Genomic DNA, 23,462 nt, shown 5'->3' on the forward strand with positions numbered 1-23,462 from the left:
AGCTTCCGCCCTCCACCTGCAGCATCATGGCTCTGCAGGTCCGCGAGGCTCCCTTCAGGTGCTTCTTGTGCTTCTTGTGTTTTCTTGCCTCTGCAACTTTCTTCCTACGCTGGTTCCTCAGAAGCTTTCTCCGTCCTCGGAACCTCGCCTACGTTCCTGCTCCACATGATTGCGCTGCCTGACCCCTTCCAAGAAATGTAATTCCCGCTTTCTCCTCTCCCCACCCCCAGCCCAAATTGTGAAATTAGCTTCTCTTTGATGCCTGTGCTTGCTTTTATGAACCGCTCCAGGCTTTATACTTCCTATTGCTCTGTGACAAGTTACCAGGAAGGTGGTGCCCTGAAGCGCACGCTCCCTGCCTCCCCGTCGGCCGGCCCCGGCTGCCCTGTGGGAGTGCCCGTGGCTGCGGTGAGGGTGTGTGGGCTGCGCTGTGTGGAGGCTGGCCGGGAGAAGCCCGCGGGACCGTCGAGCCCCTTCCTCTGTGGGTTGGGACAGGACGCTGGTTTCTCACGGGGCCTCGGGCCCTGGAGATCAGCCTCAGGTCCTGGCCGTGTGGCCTTCGCACACTGCCGGTTCAGGACCGCGCAGAAGGGAGGCTGCTGGCGAGACCCCCACGGAGCCGAGGCCGCCTCCTCCCTCCGGGGAGCAGCAGAATTCCACGTCTCTGAAAAATGAACTCAGAAATGTCATCGATCTAAACCTTCTATTTAACACAAAGTTCCTTAAATTTGTGTCAGATTAAATGACCTTAACCGCTCAGCGGCTTTGAAAGACCTTTCAGAATTAAGAGAATGAACGGTGCTCACATCAGAGACTCTCTTTGTAAGCCGTGCGCGGAGCCTGCTCTGCCGGGCCGCCGGCTGCCAACACGCCGCCCCAGCAGGCGAGCCGGCTCCACGCTGCATACATTCCCACTCTTATTTTAGTGGTGAAGAGCAAATTGAAAAATTTAAATTAGACAACTCAGTTCATCACAAAGGACTTACAAATGTGCTCTATTACCTACGCGAAGGGGCCTACTCTTATTAGATATGAATTAAGTAAATCGTTCCTTCGGTGATGTTCTAAGGCACCTTTTTACCTTGTTAGATCTCTGTGACTAAACAAAACTAAAAAAAAAACAAAAAAGCAAAAAAAGATCTATTGAAAATAACAGCTAGAAGATAGCCTTTGTGAGATCAACTTAGAGAAAACAAAACCCCTCTGGGGTTTTACTGGGGAAAAACATTTTTAAACAGTTTAAAGAGCAGACAACGTAGACAAGACCAGCCTGTTACTCACGAAGACCGCGAACCCCAGCATGCGAATACATTGGGCCGGCGCGCATGTCAGCCTCGCAGGAGACAGGCACCTTTGTTCTGCGCGGTTCCCCATGCATATTCTGCAAACGCGCGCACCGATTTTATTTTAAACTGCTTGAACTGATTGCTCGGGAAATCAGGAGTGATGGTAATCAGGGACATGAAGATAATCAGATTACTGCAGAACGCTGGGCCCCTGTCTCTGGTGAGCCCGGGCATTGGGGTGTGAGGGACCAGCTCTCCCCTCGCTGCCCGCTTGTCTGTTGCTGTGTCTCCAGGCGGGCGGGGAGGAAGGTTGTTTCTTCCTCTTCCCTGCGGTGAAGTCTCCCTGCTCTGTCCTGACCCCGCTGCTCAGCCACTCCACATTTTGCCCACCTCGATGCCATCTCAGCCCCTAATATTCAGCGATGTCACTTTGTTTCCCTCCAGCGCCTGCTTAGCCCCAGCATCTTCTGGCTGCCGGGGTATCAGCCGAGCTCAGGCGATGCACCCAGTGTTAGAGGCGTCAAGGTTGCTTGGTCATTTTGATCCGATGAAAATAAAATGCCATTATCTTTTCCTTAGTTTGAGGCTTAAATGCTTTCTTAGTTCACATATAGAAAATTGTATTGAAAGTCCTTTTATTCATCATCATGGAGTGTGATAATAATCTAAAATATTTTTGATGATTTGAAAATCCAGGGTTCTAATGTAAAACAAAAATGAAGCTCTTATAACCACGGGCGGTTACGCGGCACACACAAGTTTGCAGGGATGATACTAGAGGTGGGCGGGAATCTGGACATGCCTGAAATAATGACCATATATTGGGGTTGGTTAAAACTAAATATATAATAGGGCCTCCCCTGGTGGCTCAGGCGGTTGAGCGCTGTGCTGCGAAGCTGTCCACAGCCTTTGCAGCACGGGTTCGATCCTGGCCAGCCAGCGAGGGTCCCAGATGGCGCTCAGACCTCTCCTGCCTCACCCGCTGCTCCCCTCAGCAGTGTCCTTCAGTCAGTCTGCCTGTTCTGCTCCCCACTCTGTCTCTCTGGTGAATTCTCTCACCTCCCACACTTCTGACTGTACCCAGTGCTTGTATAAATAAATAAAAATAAATAAATCCTTTTTTTAAAAAAACCTAAACATATAATAAAGAACTTGCAATGTATTTAAAATGCTATAGGATTATTTAACTGATGGGATTGGATAGTGGGCTCCTTCTGGAAGTATAAATCCGTTTGTAACAATATTCTGGGTGATGTAATGGAGGGAAATTATATCTATAGGGCTTTTCAAAATACACATTCCCTCCACCTGCGCACCTTTGGGCTCCTCTGGGGGTGTGGTACCCAAAGCACAAAGGCAAGGCCCCCCAAATCCAAGGGCAAATTGTGGGGCAAGAGCAGTGTTGGAAATAGTGGGGAAATAGTGGGGAGTGTTCTTTCATGCCGTGGAATTGGGTGGTAGCGGAATGAGAACCTTTCATGTAAAAGATAAAGAGACATTTAAAGATAGCTGGGTATTGTGCTGGGTATCCCAGGCGATCTTTATAAAATGGAATAAATGGTGTTTTCCATTGAATTTCCATTTCTGACCCATTCATTTCATGCAACCACTTGTGTCCAGTACTGGATCCAGGGAGACGCCATCCCATGCCCCCATGCCCCCCCCCCACTGTCCTGTGAAGAGTAATTTCACGTGCGGGGTGTGTGTAGACACCGCACAGTGTCGAACAAAATGTTGAAAAGTGACTGTTTCTGAAAAGATCCAAGATGCCTCTTGAAATTCTTTTGTTTTAAAAAGAAATGACCGTTTAACGTTGGCGGCGTGGCCCGGCGGGCACTGGGGGGGCCTGGACACCGCGGCTCAGGGCGTCCGGCCCGTGTGCTCATCCTTGGCCTCGCAAGGGTCGGCTCTGGCTGCCGCGCTGGGCCTGTCCTCCCCTCTGCGAGGTTCTGCTTTGGGTTTGCCATTGCAGACATGGACGTGGGGTGCGCTCTTCATTTAGCCCTTGAGCCACCCCAGGTTCTTGTCCCACGAAGCTGTTCCAAGGAATTCACAGACATGTTAGATCATTAGGCAGAGAGAAACAGACTTTCAGAAAGCAAGGTTTATTTAACGGGAGAAAGCAAGGACTCCCGGGGCGCGGTGCCCGGTGGGCAGGGAAGCCGCTGTCGGCCCGTGTCTAGGGCCAGTTAAACCTGTGTTCCCGGCAAGGCCCGCGTCTGCTTGAGGAGGGGCGACTGAGCCCACTCGGTGACAGGTTTCCTCTCGGCGACTAGAGGTCGACCGGGGAGAAGCTGAGGTCGTCACCCCCGTCAGGGCCTGAACTCTTGGGCAAGTGTGTTGGCTTAGAGGTGGGCCGGGTGGCAGCCCAAAAAGTGCCCCTTTCGTGGCAACAGCAGATGTGTTTTCAGTGTCTCTGTGTTGATAGGATGGCGGGGTTTCCAGCAACATGGCTCTGGGATGGCCCCGAAGCCCGGGCGCTCCCCTGGCCTCTGGTTTTCTCTTCACATTTAGCCTCGATGCACTTTCAGCAAACGGCAGCAAGACTCAGTATGTAAATGCCCAGCCTCGACTCAAGCTAAACAGACCTGACCTGACGCGGGACCAGAGTCTGCTCTCGACCCGCCCCCTAAACGGTCGTGTCCAGCTGAGCACTTGCCGCGAAACCGCGCCGTCCTCGGCTTCTCCCAGCAGGGCTGGCCTCGCCGGGTGACTTCCCGGTGTACGTAATTTAGGGCTTTTAAAATGTAAAGATACGAACTGAAAATAATTCAAATAAAGCCTTCCAAGGGGGCTCGGCGCTGGTGACCGCGTGCGGAGGGCAGTTCACGTGAAGCCACGCTCTGACCGCACGTCCCCTCGGGCAGCTCCTGCCGCGGGCGCCCTGGCGGGGGATCCCGGGCTCCGTCTCTCGGGCTAGTGTGAGATTGGAATCGATCGTTTCCCGTGGGGCTATTTATCTCTGACTGAGTGCGTCACGCCGTACATATTTTTGTACGTGAGCGTCTCAGGGGACAACAGTTATAAATGCTTAATGGGGGATGTGTCTGCGTCTAAAGGAAAACCGTCCTGATGAATGAGCTTCGAAGGAAAGGCAGAGGGTGGCGTGAGCCTGGAAAGCAGTGGGAGCAAGCGGCCCAGGAGCCCGGTTTCCTGCTGCGGTGGCCGGCGTCCATGGTGCTGACCCACAGCGGCCGCTCTGCTGCCGCCACACCCAGAACTCGCTGGCCGCGCCGGCCAGCCCCGCAGTGGACTGCCGTCGGTCTCGCACTGCGGAACAGATGTGCGAGTAACTATTACGCAGATGAGAAAACTTATCCTCCAAAGCTGTCCCCTTCCTACCGCGGGATTATTGAAAAACGCAAAAGGATTTATACGCATAAAATCATTGACATTAAATTTTCTATAAATGCAGCTTTGTCAGATGTCACTACAGGGTGTGTTTAATGTGGCGCTGGAGTTAGATTTAGGACAGTGGCATTCGCTCACGTGTAAACTGTATGAAAATCTGCGTTTTCAGCTGCCTCGTAAGGCGAACAGTCCTTTCAGAAAACAGCCCTCGGAAGGGGAAGGCCCAGCCTACTGTCTTTTTCTCCCCGGCGTGATGTCTGAGTCAGTTACTAGCGTGTCAGTGGCTGGCGAGGGGGTTGCAAGCAGCTAGACAAAGCCTGTGTTGAAAACTAAAATGTATGTGGCCACCAGTGACCAGACTGTATTAGGAACAAAATAAAAACGTGACAGCCGTCCCTCCCGTGTCAGCTCATTTTCCCCTCCGCCCTGGACGCTGTGTCTCACGGCGGGCGGGGCGCAGCCACGGGAGTGCGTCCTCCTCAGCGTCCCGCAGTCTCTGGGATCAGCGACAGGGGAGATCAACTGTGTGGAGGATCAGACCGGGCCACCCCCTCAGAGCGGAGTCTGATTTGTTGCCCAGTTAACCATCAAGTTAAGGAGATGGTGTGGACGTTTGCGGTGGAGACTACTTGAAGATGCGCCAGTGACCACCACTCTGTGGGCAACACAGACACACCGGGAGACGGGTCAGAGGCGGGTCAGGTGTCCCCCAGACCGTCGCATGACCCAGCAAAGCTGCGGCTGGCCCAGCGGTGGCTTCCCCCACCCACCCCGCGGCCCCCTCGGTCTCGGGAGCCGGATGAAGACCGTCTGTGTGGCACGACCTTTTCTGATTTGCAGGGTTTTTTCTTTCAAACTCTTTAAAAGTTGACGAGCATTCTTAGTTCAAAGGTCGGCTGGGCAGCCGTGGTCTGTGACCCCTGGCCCTTGGTTACCCGGTGAAAATGCCAAGGTCACACCGATGTGGGCCAGGTTGGCCGTGGGCACAGGAGTTCAACAGGAATCACCAGGCACAGCTGCAAGACTCAGCTGCTCACATGGCGCTTACGGGGACGCGTCCCGGACACGCTGCCAGTGTGTGTTCTTGTGGAGCGCGGTGTTTGCGTCAGTGACGTGTGCGGCGCCTTGTAAATGCATGTCTCTCCCTCCCTCCCTCCACCCGCCCACCATCTCCTCTCTCCCTCCACTCCCCCTCCCCCCACCTGGCAGAGGCCTGAACCTGTCGGAGGTGTTGGGGAAGAGGAAAACGCACCCCACTTCATGGCTGTCACTCTCTGGGGACTTGCTGAGCCCCGACTGGGCCCGCCCCCCAAGCCTGCTGTGGGGTGTGACCGCGTCCCCCGGCCGGGGCCTCCGTGGGCTGTGCTTGCTGATTTACTGGCCACACCCGGGCCCCCTGCGTGGCTGGTCCAGCGGCTCTGTCCCGCCTGGTCTCGGGGAGCTGGTTCCGCGGGCTGGCACATGCATTCCTGGGCCGAGCCGGGGGTCCCAGCAGAACAGCCAGATGTGGCAGCCCGCCTCCCGCAGGAGCCCAGCGCAGCCAGCCCTTTCTGTCCTCCCTGGCGCTGCCAACCGTGTATCAACTGCACATTTCAAAAAACAAGCCACGGACTGTCTCCCCTTTGGAGGGAGCTGTGTGGCGGGCGTGGGTGGCTGCGTCCAAGCCACGCGTGAAGGTCGGAGCTGGGAAATCGGGCCCGAGAGTCCTGCGGTGACACCCGACGGAGAACCCCAGGTCTGCGTCTGGGGTCAGGCCGCAGCCGCTGGCCGAGGGGTGGAGGAGAGCAGGCGCCTTAACCCTTCTCCTCTCTTGTTCTTTCAGCCCTGAGGCTGCTGAAGGAGGGGGCCGACCCGCTCGCCCCCGTCGGCTCCGGAAGCTCCCTCCTGCACCTGGTAAGGACGCGAGCGGGCCCGCGGGGCCGGGGCGGTCAGCGGCCGTGTCCACCGACCGGCACGCGTGGCAGGTGCGCAGTTTGGAGAAGGAGCAGCAGAGGTGACCTGCTGGCGCATGTGCTCCTTCGGGAGGTCTGATGCATGCACCAGCGCCCCCGCCCTAAGGAGACGACGCCGCGGAAAATGGGTCCCGGCGACCGAGAAGCGAAAGAACACGGCGCCAGTCGTGGGCACCAGCAGGGCCTTTCTTGGGCGTCTGCGGGTTGTCCGAGCCCCGACAGGCTTTTCCAGGCTCTGGCCCTTTCCATATAAGTGTGAGTGGGCTGAGCCGTGTTCTTGGGGAGGCAGAGCTGGGGAAGAAATAGCCGCAGCCGCGGAGAAGGAGACGTCCCGTGAGGCGCCTGTGCTAGAAGTGTTTGCTGGGTCGTTCGGGGTGAAGGGCAGCGAAGGGCAGCAAAGGGTAGCGAAGGGCAGCCCCTCCTGCGTGTCATGGTCTTTAGGACTCACTAAAAGGCAGCGGTTTTGAAAAATACCAAAGCGACCCTTATGTGGAACCCTGACTTGGAACAGCCAGCAGGGCGAGGAGGGCCCTGTGCTGCCCTACGCCCGAGGGGCCAGTGAAAGAGGCCTGCGGGGTCACTTGGAAGGCCCAGCGGGCACAGGTGCCGGGCATGGGTGCCAGGCCTGGAGCCTAGCCACACCTGCCCGAGTCCCTGCCCGCCCCAGGGAGCCTGGCCGCACTTCTGCAGACGCAGGGATGCCCAGGATGCCCGGGCACTCAGGTGGCACCTGGAGGGGAGGCGACCATCAGGGAGTCAGGATAGAAGATCAGCAGACGCAGGTACTGCTCCCCAGCACTGGCGGGGTGAAGGGCAGGCCCCGGTGGAGGCGTCAGCCCTGGAGCGTCCAGTTTCACGCTCAGACCTCGCGTGGTTGCCCTGGTTCCCAGGGCGCTGGCGCCGCAGTCACTTCCCCAGGCCTGTGCTGCCTGGTGGACCTCAGGGATGGACTTAGTGCCCACCCCCTGCGAGGCTGACTTGTGACTGTGACCCGGGCTGTCTGAGAAGCTGGGACTTTCAGTGTGGCCTGGCCTGCACCCACGTCCATGGCTCAGCAAAGCAACCAACGCCGGGCTCTTAGGCCGTGGGGCTCGCCCTGGCTAGTGGGGACTGGGTTATTTAGGCCCCTGGCAAGCGTGTGCAGATTCAGAAAGGCGGAGATGAAAGTGGTGTGTGGGAGAGACGCCCCATCACTGCCCGCCCTGTGCGGGTAGGTGGCATTTGGACTGCAGGGCGTGAGGTGTGGCTGAGAAGCGGAGAGGGAGCCGGGGTGTGTGCAGAGGGACGGGGCCCAAGGACGAAGCCCTCTCTGCTGGGGTGACTGAGTAAATAAAACAAATGAGAAATTGCTGGTTGCCAGAGAGACAAAATTGCAGGGTTTCCAGTTGCCGTAGGTGCTGGAGGGCAATTTAGCCTTCCAAGAGCTCAGACGGGAGCAGCCCTATGGGGCGCCCTCCCGCCAGGCCCCCTGATGCCTCCTCAGCCAGGCTGTAATCACAGCGTCAGCCCCTGGGCTGCCTGAGAAACTCGGGGATGGCTGCATTTACTTCCCATTGCTGTTGCTCCGAGGGCCTGATTTTATTGTGGACCTGCAAGACGTTCCTCTGGCAAGTGCTAGGAGGACCTTCTGGGGGGAGATAAGCAATTCCCACCCATCGAAGGTATTTGAGAAGCAGGTCTGACTATTTCTCACCACACAGACTCTTCATTTTTATCTTTTTAATCAGTTTTTACAAGTACATCTGAATTAGCTGTTTCCCACCCTTCATTCAATAATTCATGCAGCAAACCCATAGCAGGTGCCGGGCACTATTGCAGACAGGAGGACCCTACACCCCGGGACCCAGTCTACGGGGGGCAGCAGGAAAGGGACGTAGATGGAACCCCTTGGAAGAACTTTTATTTATGAAGTTGGAAGTGGAATCGCATGGGGTTAGCTAAAATGCTGTCCAGGGCTCTAGGAGAAATGAGCTGCTGATGCAGGTGTGGAACAGAAGTTCTTTTAATTCCGCCAGTGACGGCGGCAGAGCAGGGCGGCGAGCTGCAGTAAGCACGTTAGAAATGGGACACACTCTTTCTGGGCTGGTGAATTCTAGTTGTAAGAAAGACAGGCGTGTAAGCTGTGGAATTCCAAGTAGCTGTTAAAAATACCGAGCTGTAACAGATATGCAAATATGCCTAAGACATGTTGGTAAATATCAAAAGCCAGCTAGCGAGCAAGAGGTATCGCACAATCAGCTAGAGAGAGAGGGAGAGAGGATCTTGAGAACCAAGCAAGCCACTTGAACACTGGCTCCCGGTGAGAAGGGTTCACGGTATTTTTTACTTTCACCTTCTGCAGATTGCTTGGATATTTTAAATGATAAGCATATAAACATCACATAATGAAATAAATGAATGCAATATAGTTGAGGCTGGTTTTATTCGAAGCTGACGTCTTAAATGTCTTGCTGACTTGCCTGCTTGTGCACGGACGTTGGTGCTCCAGCTCCCCGGCTGCTCTCCGGTTTCTCTGAAGTCTCAGGACCGGGAAAAAGTAGCGACAAGGAGCAGCTTCCTTCAGCAGCGGCTCAATAGCTTAGCAGCTTTGCCGCCGAGCAGAAAATATTTTATCTTAAAAAGATACTAGCGGGTCTCTGGAGAAAATGTCTGAAGGAATATCGCACTTTACAAGTGGTCTGGGCATTCAAGAACAAAGAGTGGACAGTGTGAGCATCCAGTTTGCCCCCCGCCCGGGCACCTGCCACGGACGGTCCCCTCGGCCCCGCCTCAGGTCCTGGCGGAGCTGGAGACACTGCAGGTCTCACCAGGCCGGAAGCCCCTCAAGCAGAGGCTCTGCTCCTCACCCCAGGGCTGGAGTCTCAGCCGTGCAGGATGAGGCCCCGCAGCCAGGATGAGGCAGGTGAGGGGCGGGTGGAGGGTGCAGGGGGACGGCCAGGGCTGGCTAGGGATGGCAGGAAGCTGCACATTCTGGAAAACAGAAAACAGTTTCCATGGTCTCTCAACAGCGACTCCTTGAGGCCTTCCCGGGGAGTGGCTTGAGATCCGGCCTCCTGACTGGCCAGGGGTGGGGAAGTCCCAGAGTCCACGTGTCCACGGCTCGCCTTGGCTGAAGGTCCGGCCGTGCTCTGCACTCTGGGGCGTGGTCACTGTCGTCCTGGGCCTGAGCTGGTGGGCACCCGCAGCAGGGGGGGTCTTGTTTCAGTTTGGCAGGGAGATGCTGGTTAGCTGACGACCGTGGGGCTGAGGGCAGGGTCCAGGCCACGCAGCTGCGGGTCGTCCAGGGAGCGAGCGCTGGAGTGTGTGGCCTGGTTCCAGTGTCTTTCAAGAAAGTCACGTTCAAGTAGGCCCTCTCCTCCTCTTGTTGCTGGTTCTCTGCATCCTCCGGTGCCTGTCAGGGCGTCCTCAGCCTGCCCCTCAGGAACCGCATTTACAATTCAAGCAGCCCTGGATTTGGCGTTTCAGTATCTTCCACCAAAAAAGAAGAGCTAATTAGATGCAATGTTGAAACTGATACCAGCCCCGCTCAAGTAATGTCATTTTTAGACCCACATTTCAGAAGATTGTGAATAATAATTTGACAGCAATAAATACCTTCTAATCAGACTTGTCTGAAAGATGATGATGGCTGAGCGTCCCCGTTACGATGTTCTTACAATATTATTGTTAGATCCTGAACCTCATTCTCCCAGGAAGGATTTTCTCCCACCAGCAAATCTTCCTCCCAGCTCAGGTTGCTCCTTGTCACCCGTTTGCTGTCTCTGTGTGCCCGCCGGGAGCAGAGGGGCACTTAACCTGTGGGACAGCATCAAACTAAAAAGCTTCTGTGCAGCAACGGAGCTTGTGCTGCCGCAGCAGGTACCTGCTCACCCGAGTCCTCCCCCTGCCGCGGCGCAGCACCGCCCTCTCCGCGCGCCCTGGCTCTGCCGCCGGCCTCCCTGCACCAGCAGCGCAGGCTCCTCTTGCACTGCCGACCCCTAGGCGAGCTCTGGGGTCACTCCCGTGGGGGCGGATGAGCCAGACAAGGCGGGCCTGCGCCTTCCTTCCGGCTCTCAGAGGCCTGATGTCCTCAGTGTGCTGCTGGCAGATCACGCGGGAGCTGAGTCTAGGCCTGGTACCGGAAAGTGCAGTGGCCTGTGAGCTGGTCTTCATCCTGCCCAGGCAGCTTGGTGTTTGTGGAGTGCAAATTGATCCCCCTTGTCTCGGGGGGAGTCAGTCTGTGCACCCCCATCCTTACTGACTCCACTTCTTCCACCACGCATCTCCTCGCCGGGCATTTGGCCTTTGAGGAGGCCCCGGATGGACTCACTCTGCACGAGTCGGGGGAGCAGGGACCGCAGGATCACAGGGCCTTGGTGCCCCCGCTCACTAGAGTCATGGCAACCGACAGGGCGGAGGACTCGGCGAAGAAGTAAGGCACCAGCCTCTCTGTGAAGGTGCCCCGCAGCGTGCGCAGGTGGGACCGCGTGCTCAGGTCGTAAAAGGAAATCTCGCCCAGCTCGTAGTCCAGAAAGACACCCACTCGAATGGCGGCCAGGCCCATCCCGGTGCCGCCCTGACACTGCCAGCAGCCGTGGCGGGGGGAGGCGGGCGTGGGGGCGCTCCCGGGGAAGGACTTGCCGCACACACCCACGGACCACACTCCCGAGCCCCTGATGTCCACCTGCCAGAAGTGCCTGCCCGCGTCGAAGCCCTGGGAGCTCAGCACGGCCTCCAGGAAGGCGCAGGCCCTGGGAGGGGGCCCGCTGCGCGGCTCCGTCCCCTTAGGAGAGAACACGGCCCTCTTCCTGTCTGCCGAGACCAGGACATGGGGGTGCGCCGTGTCAGGGTCCAGAGTCAAGTCGACCTGGAACTTGTCGATGATGCTGCGCAGGCCGATGTAATGTGGGGGCAGGCAGAGCGCCTCCCCGTCCAGCCTGTGCGCGGGGGCTGCCAGGGCCATGGGAGCCGTGAGCCGGCTGCACTGGAGGTGGACGTCCCCGATGCCCACCAACAGCTCCCGGTCTGTCTGCAGGCTCTTCCCGGTGACGACCCCAAGCAGGCGCTGGAGGGCGGAGCTGCGCTCCAACAGCTGGCCTCTGCCCTTGAGGACGCTCTGGCAGCCCCTGGTCACCCCGCTGCGCAGCTGGGCCTCCAGGACCTCGCGCTCCTTCTGCAGGGAACGCTTGATCTCCTCGAACTCCTGCTGCGCCTCTCGCCGCCTCTCCTCCTCCTCGTGGCTCAAGTCCAGCGTGATGGACACTTGGGCGGCTAAGCCCTGTCTGGCCTCTTCGAGCTGCTGCTTCAGGGGCTCCAGGCAGCTTTGCAGCTCCTTTCTGTGCCGAGCGGCGGCTTGCTCGATGGGGGCCAGGGGGTGACCATGGTGGGGGGAGGAGGCCGCACACTGGGCGCACAGCAGCTCCAGGTCCTCCTCACAGAACAGGGCCAGGGCTTGGTGGTGCTGGGCACACAGGGCCCCCTCCTCCTGCCGCCGCCCCTGCTTGCGGGCGGGGGGCAGCTGCCTCAGAAGGGCAGTCAGGGCACACAGCTGGGTGTTCCTCTTGACGTCCCTGGAGGGGCAGGGGTGCTGGCAGACGGGGCAGGGGAGGATGTCCTGGAGGCCCTCCCAGCGTCGGTGGAGGCAGGGCCCACAGCAGTTGTGGCCGCAGTCGAGGGTCACCGGGTCCCGCAGCTGGTCCAGGCACACGGGGCAGCTGGCCTCTGCCTGCAGTTCTGCCAGGGAGGCGGCCAGGGCCATGGTGCGGGGGGCGTCTGAGTGGCCGGAGAAGGCTCCCAGGAGGTCAGGAGCTGCCGGGGTCTAGCTGGGCCTCCCTCTGCTCCTGACCGTGGGCTCTGCAACAGCAGCGGCTGGAAACAGGCCCCACCTCTGCTCCTTGCGCTGGCCTGGGCTCCCCAGGGGCCAGGAACAAGCACCCTGCAGACCCCTCTGGGAAGAGCAGGTGGGGACTCGCTGCAAATCTGCCCGTGGACAGCTGGTTAGGGCACAGCAGATCCCAGCTGTGTGAGGGGCCGGTGCCGTGTCTCCAAGGCCGAGATGCTGGTTCCCCTTCAGCAGCGCAGCTTGGCCTCCGGGACGCGGTCGAGAAGCACAGCTGCTCTGCCGTCCAGGGCCTGCACCTTCAGAGTGTGGTGCGGGTGGGACCGCAGGGCTTTATATACCCTGCAGGGAGTGTCCTTCTAGGGTGTGTCCTTCCTGTTGCCTGGGGGCGTGTCCTTCAGCTGTGTGCAGGGTGTGTCTCCCATAGTCTCCCTGGGGGAGGGGCGGACACTTTAGTTTCCTGCAGACCCCCTGCAGGGTGACCTTTCTGGTCTCCCACTGGTCATCTTCGGAGCCCCATCAGTGTCCAGGGAGTGAGGGACGGGACGCCTCGCCCGGCATCCTCTCGATGGAATCTTCTGCGCAGGAAGGGGGCATCCTCGCCCCCCAGACCCGCCCGCAGTCTCCTCTAAACTCACTGATGATCTGGTTTCTGCATCCAGTGTCCTTGCAGCCTCCTCGCGCGGGTCCTCCCAGTGGACGTGTCCAAGAGTCTCGACTGTTCCCTCAGGGTGTGTTAACATTTTTTCCTCCACCCCATCCCTTTACCCCATCCCACCCCTCCCCATCTCTCCACCTCAGCGCCCTCGCCACGCGGGGTGTCACCCGAAGCCTCTTTGTGCCGCATCACGGGTCGTGTCACGGGAGGGGATGTTCGTGGGTGCGTGTGATGTGCCTTCCGTTCGCCTTATTTCTGCAGGTCTCGCCCCGAAGCCGTGGCCCTCCAGCAGCTGGCTTGCGTGCTGGGGTTCTCTTCGCTTCTGTCTGCGGGTTCTGCTCGGGGATGGGCTGTTTTGTGAGCCATGGGTGGTCTGGTCTCCCGTTGTTGTGGCTACAAAGGTGCCCCCTCCCCTCCTCCAGTTAGGGGCGTCCCGTGTCCGGTCTCCCCGCGGTCATCGTCTGTCACTTCAGCCCCTGCTCGCGCGCCTGGGTGCTGAGACCCTCGTTCCGTCGCTGCTGTTGGGCGAAGCGTGTGGCCTTCCTTCTGGCTTGGGTGTTAATCCCGCCGGGGGAGCGCACTCGGAGCAGGAAGTCTTCTTCCTGACGTGCTTTAAATATCTCCTCCACCCCCGCGTGCTGGTGAGGTTTCTGCTGAGCATCCGACGGCAGCCGGACTGGGGTTCCCTGGAGGTGACCCATTTTTCTCTCGATGATGTCAGTGTCCGGTCCTCGTCTTGGCCTCCAGCGGTTCTGTCCTGATGCGCCCTGTGGGTCTGTCTGGTATTATTTTGTGAGCAACCCTTTGAGCCTCCTGGATGACATCTGCTTGGTTTTCCAAATTAAGATGATTTTCAGTGATCATTTCTTTAAATAAACCTTATATGCCTTTCTCTGTCTCTTCTCCTGCTGGTGTCCTCGTGACTCACATGTTACTTCTCTGGAGATTGTCACCAAGGGCTCTCACGCGGCTTATTGCGATTATTTTTTTCTCCATGCCGTTCTATTTGTGTGTTCTTTGAGCTCACTGGTTCTCCCCAATGCGTCTGTGTGTCTGCTGTTGCGGTCTCAATTGTATGTTTTAATCTGGCTATAGCGTGTCTTAGCTCCGATACTTCTAATTGCAGCTGTTTCGTGTTTTCTTTATTTCGTCGCGTTGGTTTTTATTTTTTTAGGTTTTTTTTTTTTTTCAGTTCCAAAAGAATCGTTACATCTGTTGCCTGTATTCCTTTTTTTTCTTTTAAGATGTATTTATTTATGCAGACAAGAACTGGGGTGTAGGCCAGAGGTGCGGGGGATGAGAGAATCCACCAGAGACAGAGCGGGGAGCAGAACAGGCAGATGGACTGAAATCCACTGCTGAGGGGAGCAGCGGGGAGACAGGAGAGGTCTGCCGCGCCATGTGGGTTGCTCCCTGGGCGGGGATCACACTCCTGCTGCAGCAGCTGCAGAGTCTCACAGGTCACACTTTCACCTCTTGCACCACTAGGGAGGCCCCCTGTATTCCTCTTCAGGCAGCGCTCCCAGTTCTGCTGGGTTGAGATGTTCTCAAGATTTCTGTTCTTGTCTTTCCAGCACTGGATGGGCCGGGCAGGGGGAGATGTCCAGACTGCTGCCTTCTCTCCCGGGGAAGCGGTCAGAGAACCAGTGTGGCCAGGGGTAGTTGGTAATAAAGGATCGGGCAGTAGGCCACCGCCAGTGAGCAATAGGGACCCACGTTTCCTCCTGTGGTGTGGGTGCCAGGGCTGCGTGGTGGCGTCCACAGTGACTCCCCCCTCCAGGTCAGCTCTGCTGCTGTGTCTCCTGCTGTCCGTGTCCACTCCTCCAGGGTCTCTGTGAGCACTAGGTGTAGTGCTGGGCACGGACTGTAGCAAAGACAGGGGCACAGCGGCTGCTGTTCTCTTTCACTTTTTAGCACAGACTCTTCGCCTGGGGCGTTTGCATTTGTTATTAGCAGGTGCTTGAACTCTGGTTTCTGCAAGATTGACTTGTTGTTTTTGTGTTAGTCCTGCGGCTGGGGTGGCAGGTATTTTGCCTTGGCTCCTGGGAGTAGGATGTTCTATGAGAAAGCACCGGTGATCCAAGCTACACCCACTACACACACACACACACACACACACACACGCCCCCCACACACACGTGCAGGCTTCAGCCGTCCTGTATCGGGAGCCTCCACCTCAGCCCCTGCCGCTTGCTCTGCACCCTGCTCCCACAGCTCTCCCACGGTGCACCCTCCGTCCTGGGCTCCAACTCACACCCCCTTCTCCAGGCCGAGCCGCGGCGGCGATGTTGGTGTGTGCCCCCAAGTCAGCAAGTGCGAGCGCTGTGCCCGACAGCCCCGCTCCCTCCTGAGAGCTGCGCCGCCTCCGTATCCGTGTGAACACAGTTCACCTAACGTTTCCTGCCCCTTCCCGCTGACAGTCGTTTCTCACGTGCTGGGCAACCCGCCGTCTTCGCCTTTGTTCTGTCGCATCTAGTCTTGAGCATTGGGACGAGGCAAGTCTGCGTCCTCACACTGCTGCCACCATGCCAGGTCTCTTTAGAACTGATTCTACTGACGTGCACGCGACACTGAAGTGTATCGATGTGCACACGAAAAGGACACACCAGGGCTGGGTGCTTTGCAGGGCCCGAGGTGAAATGAGGATGTGCCCCCAAGTCCCAAGGCCGCGGAGCTGACCGTCCTGGGACCGGCCAGCCGGCGTGAGGGTCTGTGCGCTGCAGATAAGCCCCAGCTCAGAGCAAGCCCTGACGAGTTCCCTTTAGTTGTTTACAGACTGTAAAATACAGTCTCGTGTGATCATCACACTCTACGTGGTGATTCCTGAATCCCAGGCGTTGACTTCCACACAGTGGCGTGGTGCTCCCTTGCTCCAGCACCTGAAGGTAGAAGCTGAAAGACTGAAAGATCTTGTCTCTCTTGCATGCAGTAGAACGGCGACAACCTTATTCTTTTGTCAATGACAAACCATGCGTGTTTAAAGCGGAGGGATCCTATGCTCAAGCCTGTGTCTTAGAAAGATAGGTCTGGCAAGTGTTCTGAGATGTTCTAATAACCCTGTCTGTGAAAGAAGAGGCCCCAATGGTGAAATGTTTTCTCCCCTCAGTGATGTCTACCTCTGTTTTCTTATTTTTCTTTCTATCGTGCACAAAATCGAGTTCCCTTAAGTTTTCCATGCGTCCTTTTGCTGTAGGGTCGTGGGGAAACATGAGCACATCCTTAGTCTAGTCCACCAACTTCCACATTGGCATTTATGTTTTCTTTGTATTTCTTTAAGTATTATTATAAATGCTTCCAATTTAGTATTATTCTTAGAGATCACCAGGTGTCTGGACTACATTAAATTCACCACTCAAAGTCCAAGTCGACCCTCACCCCACAGCCCCCCCTTTCTGCGGTCATCCATCCCCCGGAAGGGTCTTGCCACGGGACTTGGGGGTAGAAGCTCCTCGCCTGTGCTGCTAGAGCGTCCCTCCTGTCTTTCAGTGCGCGCGCTATGACAACGCCTTCATCGCCGAGGTGCTGGTCGACAGAGGCGCCAACGTCAACCACCAGGATGAGGACTTCTGGACGCCGATGCACGTCGCCTGCGCCTGTGACAACCCCGACGTCGTCCTGCTGCTCGTGCTGGTGAGTCCTGCGCGTCCGCCTGTGACCGTGGGGGACTTGCAGGCCGCGTCCTTAATATTTCACAACAGGTGATTCGGGGATGGAGAAAAGGTGCGGCATGTCACCGAGACATCATGCCTGGAATTACAAGGTCACTGGAGACTAAGGTCGTGGGTGACGGCGTCAGTCCCATGTACAACAATTTGATAATTGATGTTTAGCCAACGAGGCATGCAACAAGGACATGTGGTTTACATGGAATCTCCTCTTGTTTCTGTCTGGTGGGATAAGTGTCTTCTACGTTTGTGTGCAGTGATCATCGTGCTTAGTTGCTGCCGTTGTCACTGCTAGCCTAGACCGTGACGCTGGTGCTCACGACATGCTTATTTTAGAATGAGGGTTTTCCTACAGAATTTATCTCTAACAAATTTTTTTTATTTTAAATTTTTTTAGAAAACATACTGAGATGTAAGAGTAAGGGTGACGGATTGGCTTTTATCCCTTTATTAATACAAATCATCTCATTTCTTAACTAATTTCTATTATGCACCCGGCTTTTCACCTTCATTATTTCACATAGGTTTTCAAAATTTTACACACAAATAAATGGGTCCTCCTAGATAAACAGCCGCCTGCATAGGCCAGAACCAAAGTGTGGAATCTGAGATCATTAGCCAAAGCTGGACCTTGTGTGACTGGACCGTGCTGCCTGCCGCCAGGAATCACCACCACTTCATGGAGTCTATAAGACAGATCTCTCGTATCACAGATCTGGAGGCCAGAAGTCTAGAATCACGGTGGCTGCCAGGCCATGCTCCCTCTGTCAGCCCTAAAGAAGAATCCTCCTTGTCCCAAGCTTCTTGGGACCCTGCAGTCCTTGGTGTTTCTTGGATAAAGGTGCCTCGCTCGAGTCTCTGTCCCCATATCCCGACTCTATGCCCAAATGCCCCCAGCTTCTCTCTACAGCTAGTAAGTGGATTTAGGATCTTCAGATAGTCTGATCTCATTTGATCATGAGCTGCAAAACCTTAGTTCCATATAAGGTCATTCCCAGGTATGAGGATTTAGAAATTGAACCTATCTTCTTGGGGGACACAGTCAGCCCCTCTTCCTTTATTTAAAATCACCAGCAGAAGCTTGTTAGCATGCAAGGTTACGCCCTGAGACATCCTTTAGCCATGAGAGGTTTGTGTTGGTTTCCTGTCTCTAGCCTGGCCCTCAAGAACATGTGTGTGTACTTATTTTTACAGAAGAAGCCCACATCACTGAAAATGTGTTCCTTTCAATCCTGAAAGCCAAATGTCTGAGAACAGGCAAAGGAAAGAAAGATGATTTAGCTTGAAATAGCAGCATTTAGAGGACTTGTAAGCTACAGAAAAAGGCATAGGCGTCCTTCTGTGTGCGAACAAGGCTTTATGTAGAGAAGCAAACCTGAGAAGAACTGAACTCCTGATTCTGCACAATATCTGTGGGATTTGCTTAGCAGTAAAGGAAAAATAGGAAACACATCACGAAAAGAAAATGACTTTTTGATAATACCATGAAATCAATGGCTTTGAAATCTCTGGATTTCTCAGAACTCACAGGACACCAGATGGATCATTTTAAAAAGGCCGTAGTTTAGAGTACTTGTTTGATACTTTTTTTTTTTTTGATAATTCAGCTGCTGATTGACTCGAGAGAAGCTGATGCTTTCATTGTGTGAGAATGGATGGCAAAGTCACATTTATAACTTCTGTGGGTTTCCTATGTTCTGCTATTTTTTTCTGAATTTGTTGAGAGATTCAGTATCCTTTTCAAAGCCCGCCACTACTTATTTTCTCTAATTATGAGCCTTTGTCAAAATAGGCTTTCTCTTTTTGTTTCCTGTGTGCACAATATCTGTATTCTTGGGATTCAGCGTTCACGTGACCGCCCTAGAAGTTGTAACACACTCCTCTGTTCCCCATCAGTGCTTGAAAGGAGACTTGCCCTCCTGAGCTCAGATGGGGTTGGGCAGCTCCTAGTTCTACTGCCTCCCAAGGTTTCCTTCCTTTATTCTAGAGTGTCTGTTTCTTACTTCTCATGGAGCAGGACAGTAGGACCTACCCTCTTCCTAACGTCTGCACTGAGCGCTGATCTGGGTGTCTCCCAGGATACTTAGAATGAACGCTACGGCAGAGTCCACAGACGACCCCAGCACCTGGGTGGCTCATGAGCACAAGTACAGCAGCTAGAACTGCATGCAGATGACTCCCCTCCACCATGGAGCCTGCAGACACATTAGCAACATCATTGATCAACTAAAGTAGCAAACATTTGGAGGACCAAGTCCATGGATGAGCCAGATTATACCCAAACCTAAGACTGGGGCGGGCTGCAGGAGCTGGTGCCTCAGTGTTCATATACAGAGCACTAGGTACCTTTCAATTATAGAAATAAATTAGACATATGGTGGCAGGTGGTTCAGTTCTCCCCCGTGACTGCACAATCCAGCCTTCTTCCTGTTGAGGTCAAACTGTTTTCCCAGGCAAACATCAGTAAACACTGGCACTCATGCTACTCCCCCCAAAATGCTTGGAAGAAGAGTAACAATTTCAAGAAGTTCAAAGTTAGGGTCGTGACTGGGGACACCCTCACATCATTGTCAGACTCAGTGATAGCTCCCTTTTGATGAGGTGAATTCCCTACATGCCTTTCTTTGGTGCTTATATTCTCGCTCCCTCGTCTTTGATAACCACCCCCCCACCCACACACACACTTGCTGGTGAGATTGCCAGCACGTTCTCTGTGTTCCTTGATCCTGCATCTTCCCATGTGTGCTGTGCTTATTCACATAATGACTTTCCTTTCCCTTTGTTCTCATGTGACATGGCTTCTGCAGCTCCTTTTGTCCCCATAGCTACAACTCAGTAAAATTAATGGCCAATCATCTTTATAATAAGCATCTCTTCCGCCTGGAACAATTTGGTTTATATGCAGTGATGGTGTCCACCAGGGAGCCCCGAGTTAGGCCTTCACTCACTAAGTAGCCTCCAGCAAGTCACAGAAGTAGCTAGTTGGGGCAGATGTGGCTCTTGGTTAAAACAGCACCAGCACGTTGTAGATGCCCTGAGTCTACCTGCTGACACGCATGCACGTGAGAGTGGAAGGAGGCCAAGCGGAGCTTTGAAAGTGAGCCTGGAGGACTATGAGCCACAGTCAGCTCATAGTTCATCGAGTGAAAACTGCCTGACGGCCACATTCATCATTTCACATATTCCAGAATTCTTCATCCTACTCACGCTACACTTTACTCAGAAGTGCTTGCTTCAGGACATAAACAGTCTGAATGTCTTCTGGTGATGTTTTCCTTACCAGACAGAATTGGGAAACAGAAACTGGCTTTAGTTCATGTGTGAACACAGCGTACGGGCTGTCACTCTCCAGCCTGCACATACTCATGGTTCTTCACTGCCCCGGTTCTCATATCAGAACAATCCAGGCTCACGTACAAGCTGACGTCCTTGCTAGCCCGTTGCTAGCACCCAACATTCCCCCATCACCGCGCTCAAGCATCCGTTCATCTGTATCGATCACCAACTGTTTTGACATAATCCCTGCCCTGGAGGAAATAACTGCTCCTTCACTCACGCAGCAGTTGTTCTGTGAGTGGCTACCGTGTTTCAGGAGCTGCACAGTGAACAGTAACACATTGAAACCATATTGGCCAAAGCACATGACAGCCGGGACATGAACGCAGCTCCCCCTGAGAAGCACGGTGAACGGGTCAGGCGAGTCTGTGTCGTCTCCCTGATGCCTCCCAGAGTCGGCCCGCCGTCCACCCACTGAAATAAGTGACTGTGAAATTAATGATGATGAAATACATGTCATAAAAATTGTAATTACTGTAGAAATGTGCTCCTGCCAACAGCCTCCAATGAGACTTACTTTATCTCCAGAATTAAATGCCATCGTCCCTGGCTTTGTGTGGAGACCCGATAATCTCCCTCTGTGCCATGCTGCGGGTGAAGGCGGGGTTTGGACCCCATCCAGAGCTCACGGGGAGCCAGGCCCAGCGCCTCTCAGTGGGGAAAGCTCTCCGGGCCAGAGATGCCTGCCTCTTCCTAAGCACATGGTCATCCCGGGGCGCAGGCCCCTGGCACTTGGGGGGCCTCAGTCAGACCCGGAGCCGCCTGTGCGCGATCAGGCCTTCACGCCCGGCTCGTTGGCGCTCCCGACTCCCGTGTCTCTTTTTCAGATCAGGCCTGTTACTGCAGCCAGATGTGGAGTGTTGGTAATAGCAGGACGTGAGGTCATTTGTACGTGAGCTATTTTATCATTTTCAGTGAAGCTATTTTGAGATACTACAAGATTAGCTTAAAACATAATTTAATTCCGGAAACGCGAGCCGGGACTTGCTGAATGAAAATCACCCTGACCGCCTTTGCCGTGCGCTCACTGGATGACCGTGGCCTGTTCAAAGTCGTGACTTCTCAGCCTTCTGAAGATGTTCGCCGTGAGGCCTGCGTGCACGGTTGGAGCCTCGGAGCGGCAGGAGTGAGGGTGGGGGCTGCTGGTGGCATCTGCCATGGCCGTCGGAGAATGCACCCGCCGGTCCTGTTTCCACAACCCCCCGCGCTCTGTCCGGTGGGGCTGGGCTTCCGTGCACGTTTGTTTAGTCGTTGGCAAGGGGCTGCTCCAGAGACGTGCAGGGGCCAGTGTCACCTGGACCGGGAGTGCTGCGGGGCCAGCCCAGCAGGTGGGTGGACAGTCAGGGGAGTGATGTGGTGGGCAGAAATGCTCGTCCTTCTTCTGCAGCAGCTGAAGACTCAGAGAAGGTTCTGGGAAGATCCTTAAAGCCTATACCGAGTGGAGGAGATTATATGGCCTGAGAGAGTAATGAATCCACCGTAGTGACGTCGGCGACGCCCTGTTGCCATTCGGGACCTTCTTCAGCGAGGGGACAGCGCTGGGCTGAGCCTGATGCGTGGAGTGTGTACATGTGCGAGGCATCCGCGGCAGCTGCGCGTGGCCGTGGCTCTGAGCAGAAGTCAGATCACGTTGCAGGAAACATGAGGCCAGCAGCTGTGGCAATGGAGGTTCGGGGCGTCTGGCCTTGCCTTCATGGAGGGGAGCTGGGAGGCGCCCGAGGCTGCTTCTCACAACGGAGCTTCTAGAATCACTTCGTCCTGCCCGATGCTCACCTGTCCCCCTCCCTGGGGACTCAGCTGCCACCTACCCCTGCTTTTGAATCTTTGAATGTGTGACAGAAGGGCGAGCAGGAGGGATGGTGGGGGGAGCATGCTGAGAGCCCACAGACGCAGACTTGTGGAGGCGCTGGGGCCACAGGGTGCTCAGCTGGAGGCTGTGGGAGACACAGAAGAAATGTGGCTATGCTAGGTCCCCCGAACACATATGGCCACGGCACCCTTAAAGTTTGCTGGGAACAGACAGGAACCCCCAGTGAAACCAGGGAGGAGAGAGGTCACCCCAGCTGATATTGGCTCACAGCACCATGTGTGACCTAGGGGTACAGGTGCACACCTCTTCAGATGTCTGTGACCCCCCACACCCATCACCGTGGCACCAGAACCCTCTGCCACCTTCCGTGGGGCCCCCTGCTCTGCTACCGCCCTCCCCTGTGACCTCAGCTCTGCAGCCAGGCTCCCGGATTTGCTTGGGTCAGGTCTTGTCTATCCCTCTGCGGTGATTCTTTGTGCTCCACAGAGGAGTGCAACCAGCCGGCACCCACCTTTCTCCTCCCGACTTACTTCACTGAGCTCATCCCCTTCAGCTCCACCCGTGTTGCTGCAAACGGCAGGCGCTCACCCTTTTCATAGCTGAGTAGTGCTCCACTGAGGAAGTTTCGTCTATGCCTCTGTCCGGGCCCTTGGGTTGTTCCCAGCCTGGGCTGCCGCGAGCGTGGGGGTGCGTTTCCCTCCCGGGTGGAGGCCTGCGTCCTCCAGCAGCGGGTTTAGCAGGGAGTGAAGCCAGGAATGGAATGCGAGGGGCAGTCCATGAGGGGAAAGAACTGAAAAGTCACCAACAAGAAGACAGTCTCACCAGTACAGAGACGTGTCCACGGGGTGTCCACCGGGTCTCGTGTCCGAGCCGGCGCTGGCCTCCGTGGCGGCTTGCCCGGTTGCTCTCGCTGCTCTCCCCGGCGGGCACGGGTGGGGGCCGTCCGTGTCCAAAGGTCGCGTCGGGGCTAGGGGTGCAGACGGGTGTTATTTTGTTAACTTCATCAAACGCTCAGGTGAACTGGAAGCGCTTTGAGGTGCTTGTTGGCCTCACCCGAGAGCTCAGACGCCAGAGGAGACCTCAGCGCCGCTTGTTTGTTTTCGAGGAAGCCCGGACTCAGGTCCTGTTACCAAATTCCAAGAGTCACCTCACCCGTCCAGGAGCAAGGCTGTGAGGGGCTGCGAGGCCCGTTCCCCTCCACTGGTCTGGCCCTGGGCGGTGTGACCCTTGTCATGACCTTCAAGTCTACCCGCTTCTCGCGGGTTCCCTTCTTTAACCTCAGTTCTGATTAGGATTTTCCAGCCAGGAGTTGCTCAACACGCTGCACGCCGCACACCCTCACACTCGGCTGCTCCTGGGGCGGTGCTGGCTCTGCCCTGACCTTGGGGGCCTCCCTGCCCTGGACCCCAGGTTTCTCGGCTTAGCCTTTCCTGGGGACACGCTTCCTCGGTAGGCTGCTGACCACACGGCTTGTGCTGGACGCTTGGTCTTTCCTTCCACGCTGGCCCTTGGTTCACTCGCAAGCTTTGAGCTGACCCCTGGGCGGCCGCGAGCGGGTGTCGAGCCCACACCGCTCGGCTGACTTC

General features: G+C 55.8%; 2 protein-coding genes across 2 annotated transcripts in view; one reads left to right on the plus strand and one right to left on the minus strand.

Annotated features, from left to right (window-relative positions):
* Positions 1-23,462, plus strand: part of MYO16 (myosin XVI) — a gene marked incomplete at its 3' end in the record, with an annotated part of 208,207 nt that overhangs the window by 4,223 nt on the left and 180,522 nt on the right. The window contains exons 2-3 of the mRNA XM_084235962.1: positions 6,460-6,530; positions 16,552-16,695. Coding sequence (XP_084092088.1) covers positions 6,460-6,530; positions 16,552-16,695 — 215 coding nt within the window. The remainder of the gene's footprint in view (positions 1-6,459; positions 6,531-16,551; positions 16,696-23,462) is intronic.
* Positions 10,932-12,326, minus strand: LOC311172511 (tripartite motif-containing protein 60-like; the record flags this gene model as incomplete). The annotated part of the gene is made up of 1 exon (XM_084235987.1): positions 10,932-12,326. One exon carries the CDS (start codon positions 12,324-12,326, stop codon positions 10,932-10,934), a length of 1,395 nt encoding a protein of 464 aa, XP_084092113.1.

Source organism: Talpa europaea, assembly GCF_964194135.1.
Source record: "Talpa europaea genome assembly, chromosome: 6".
In the NCBI taxonomy this organism is placed as follows: domain Eukaryota; kingdom Metazoa; phylum Chordata; class Mammalia; order Eulipotyphla; family Talpidae; genus Talpa; species Talpa europaea.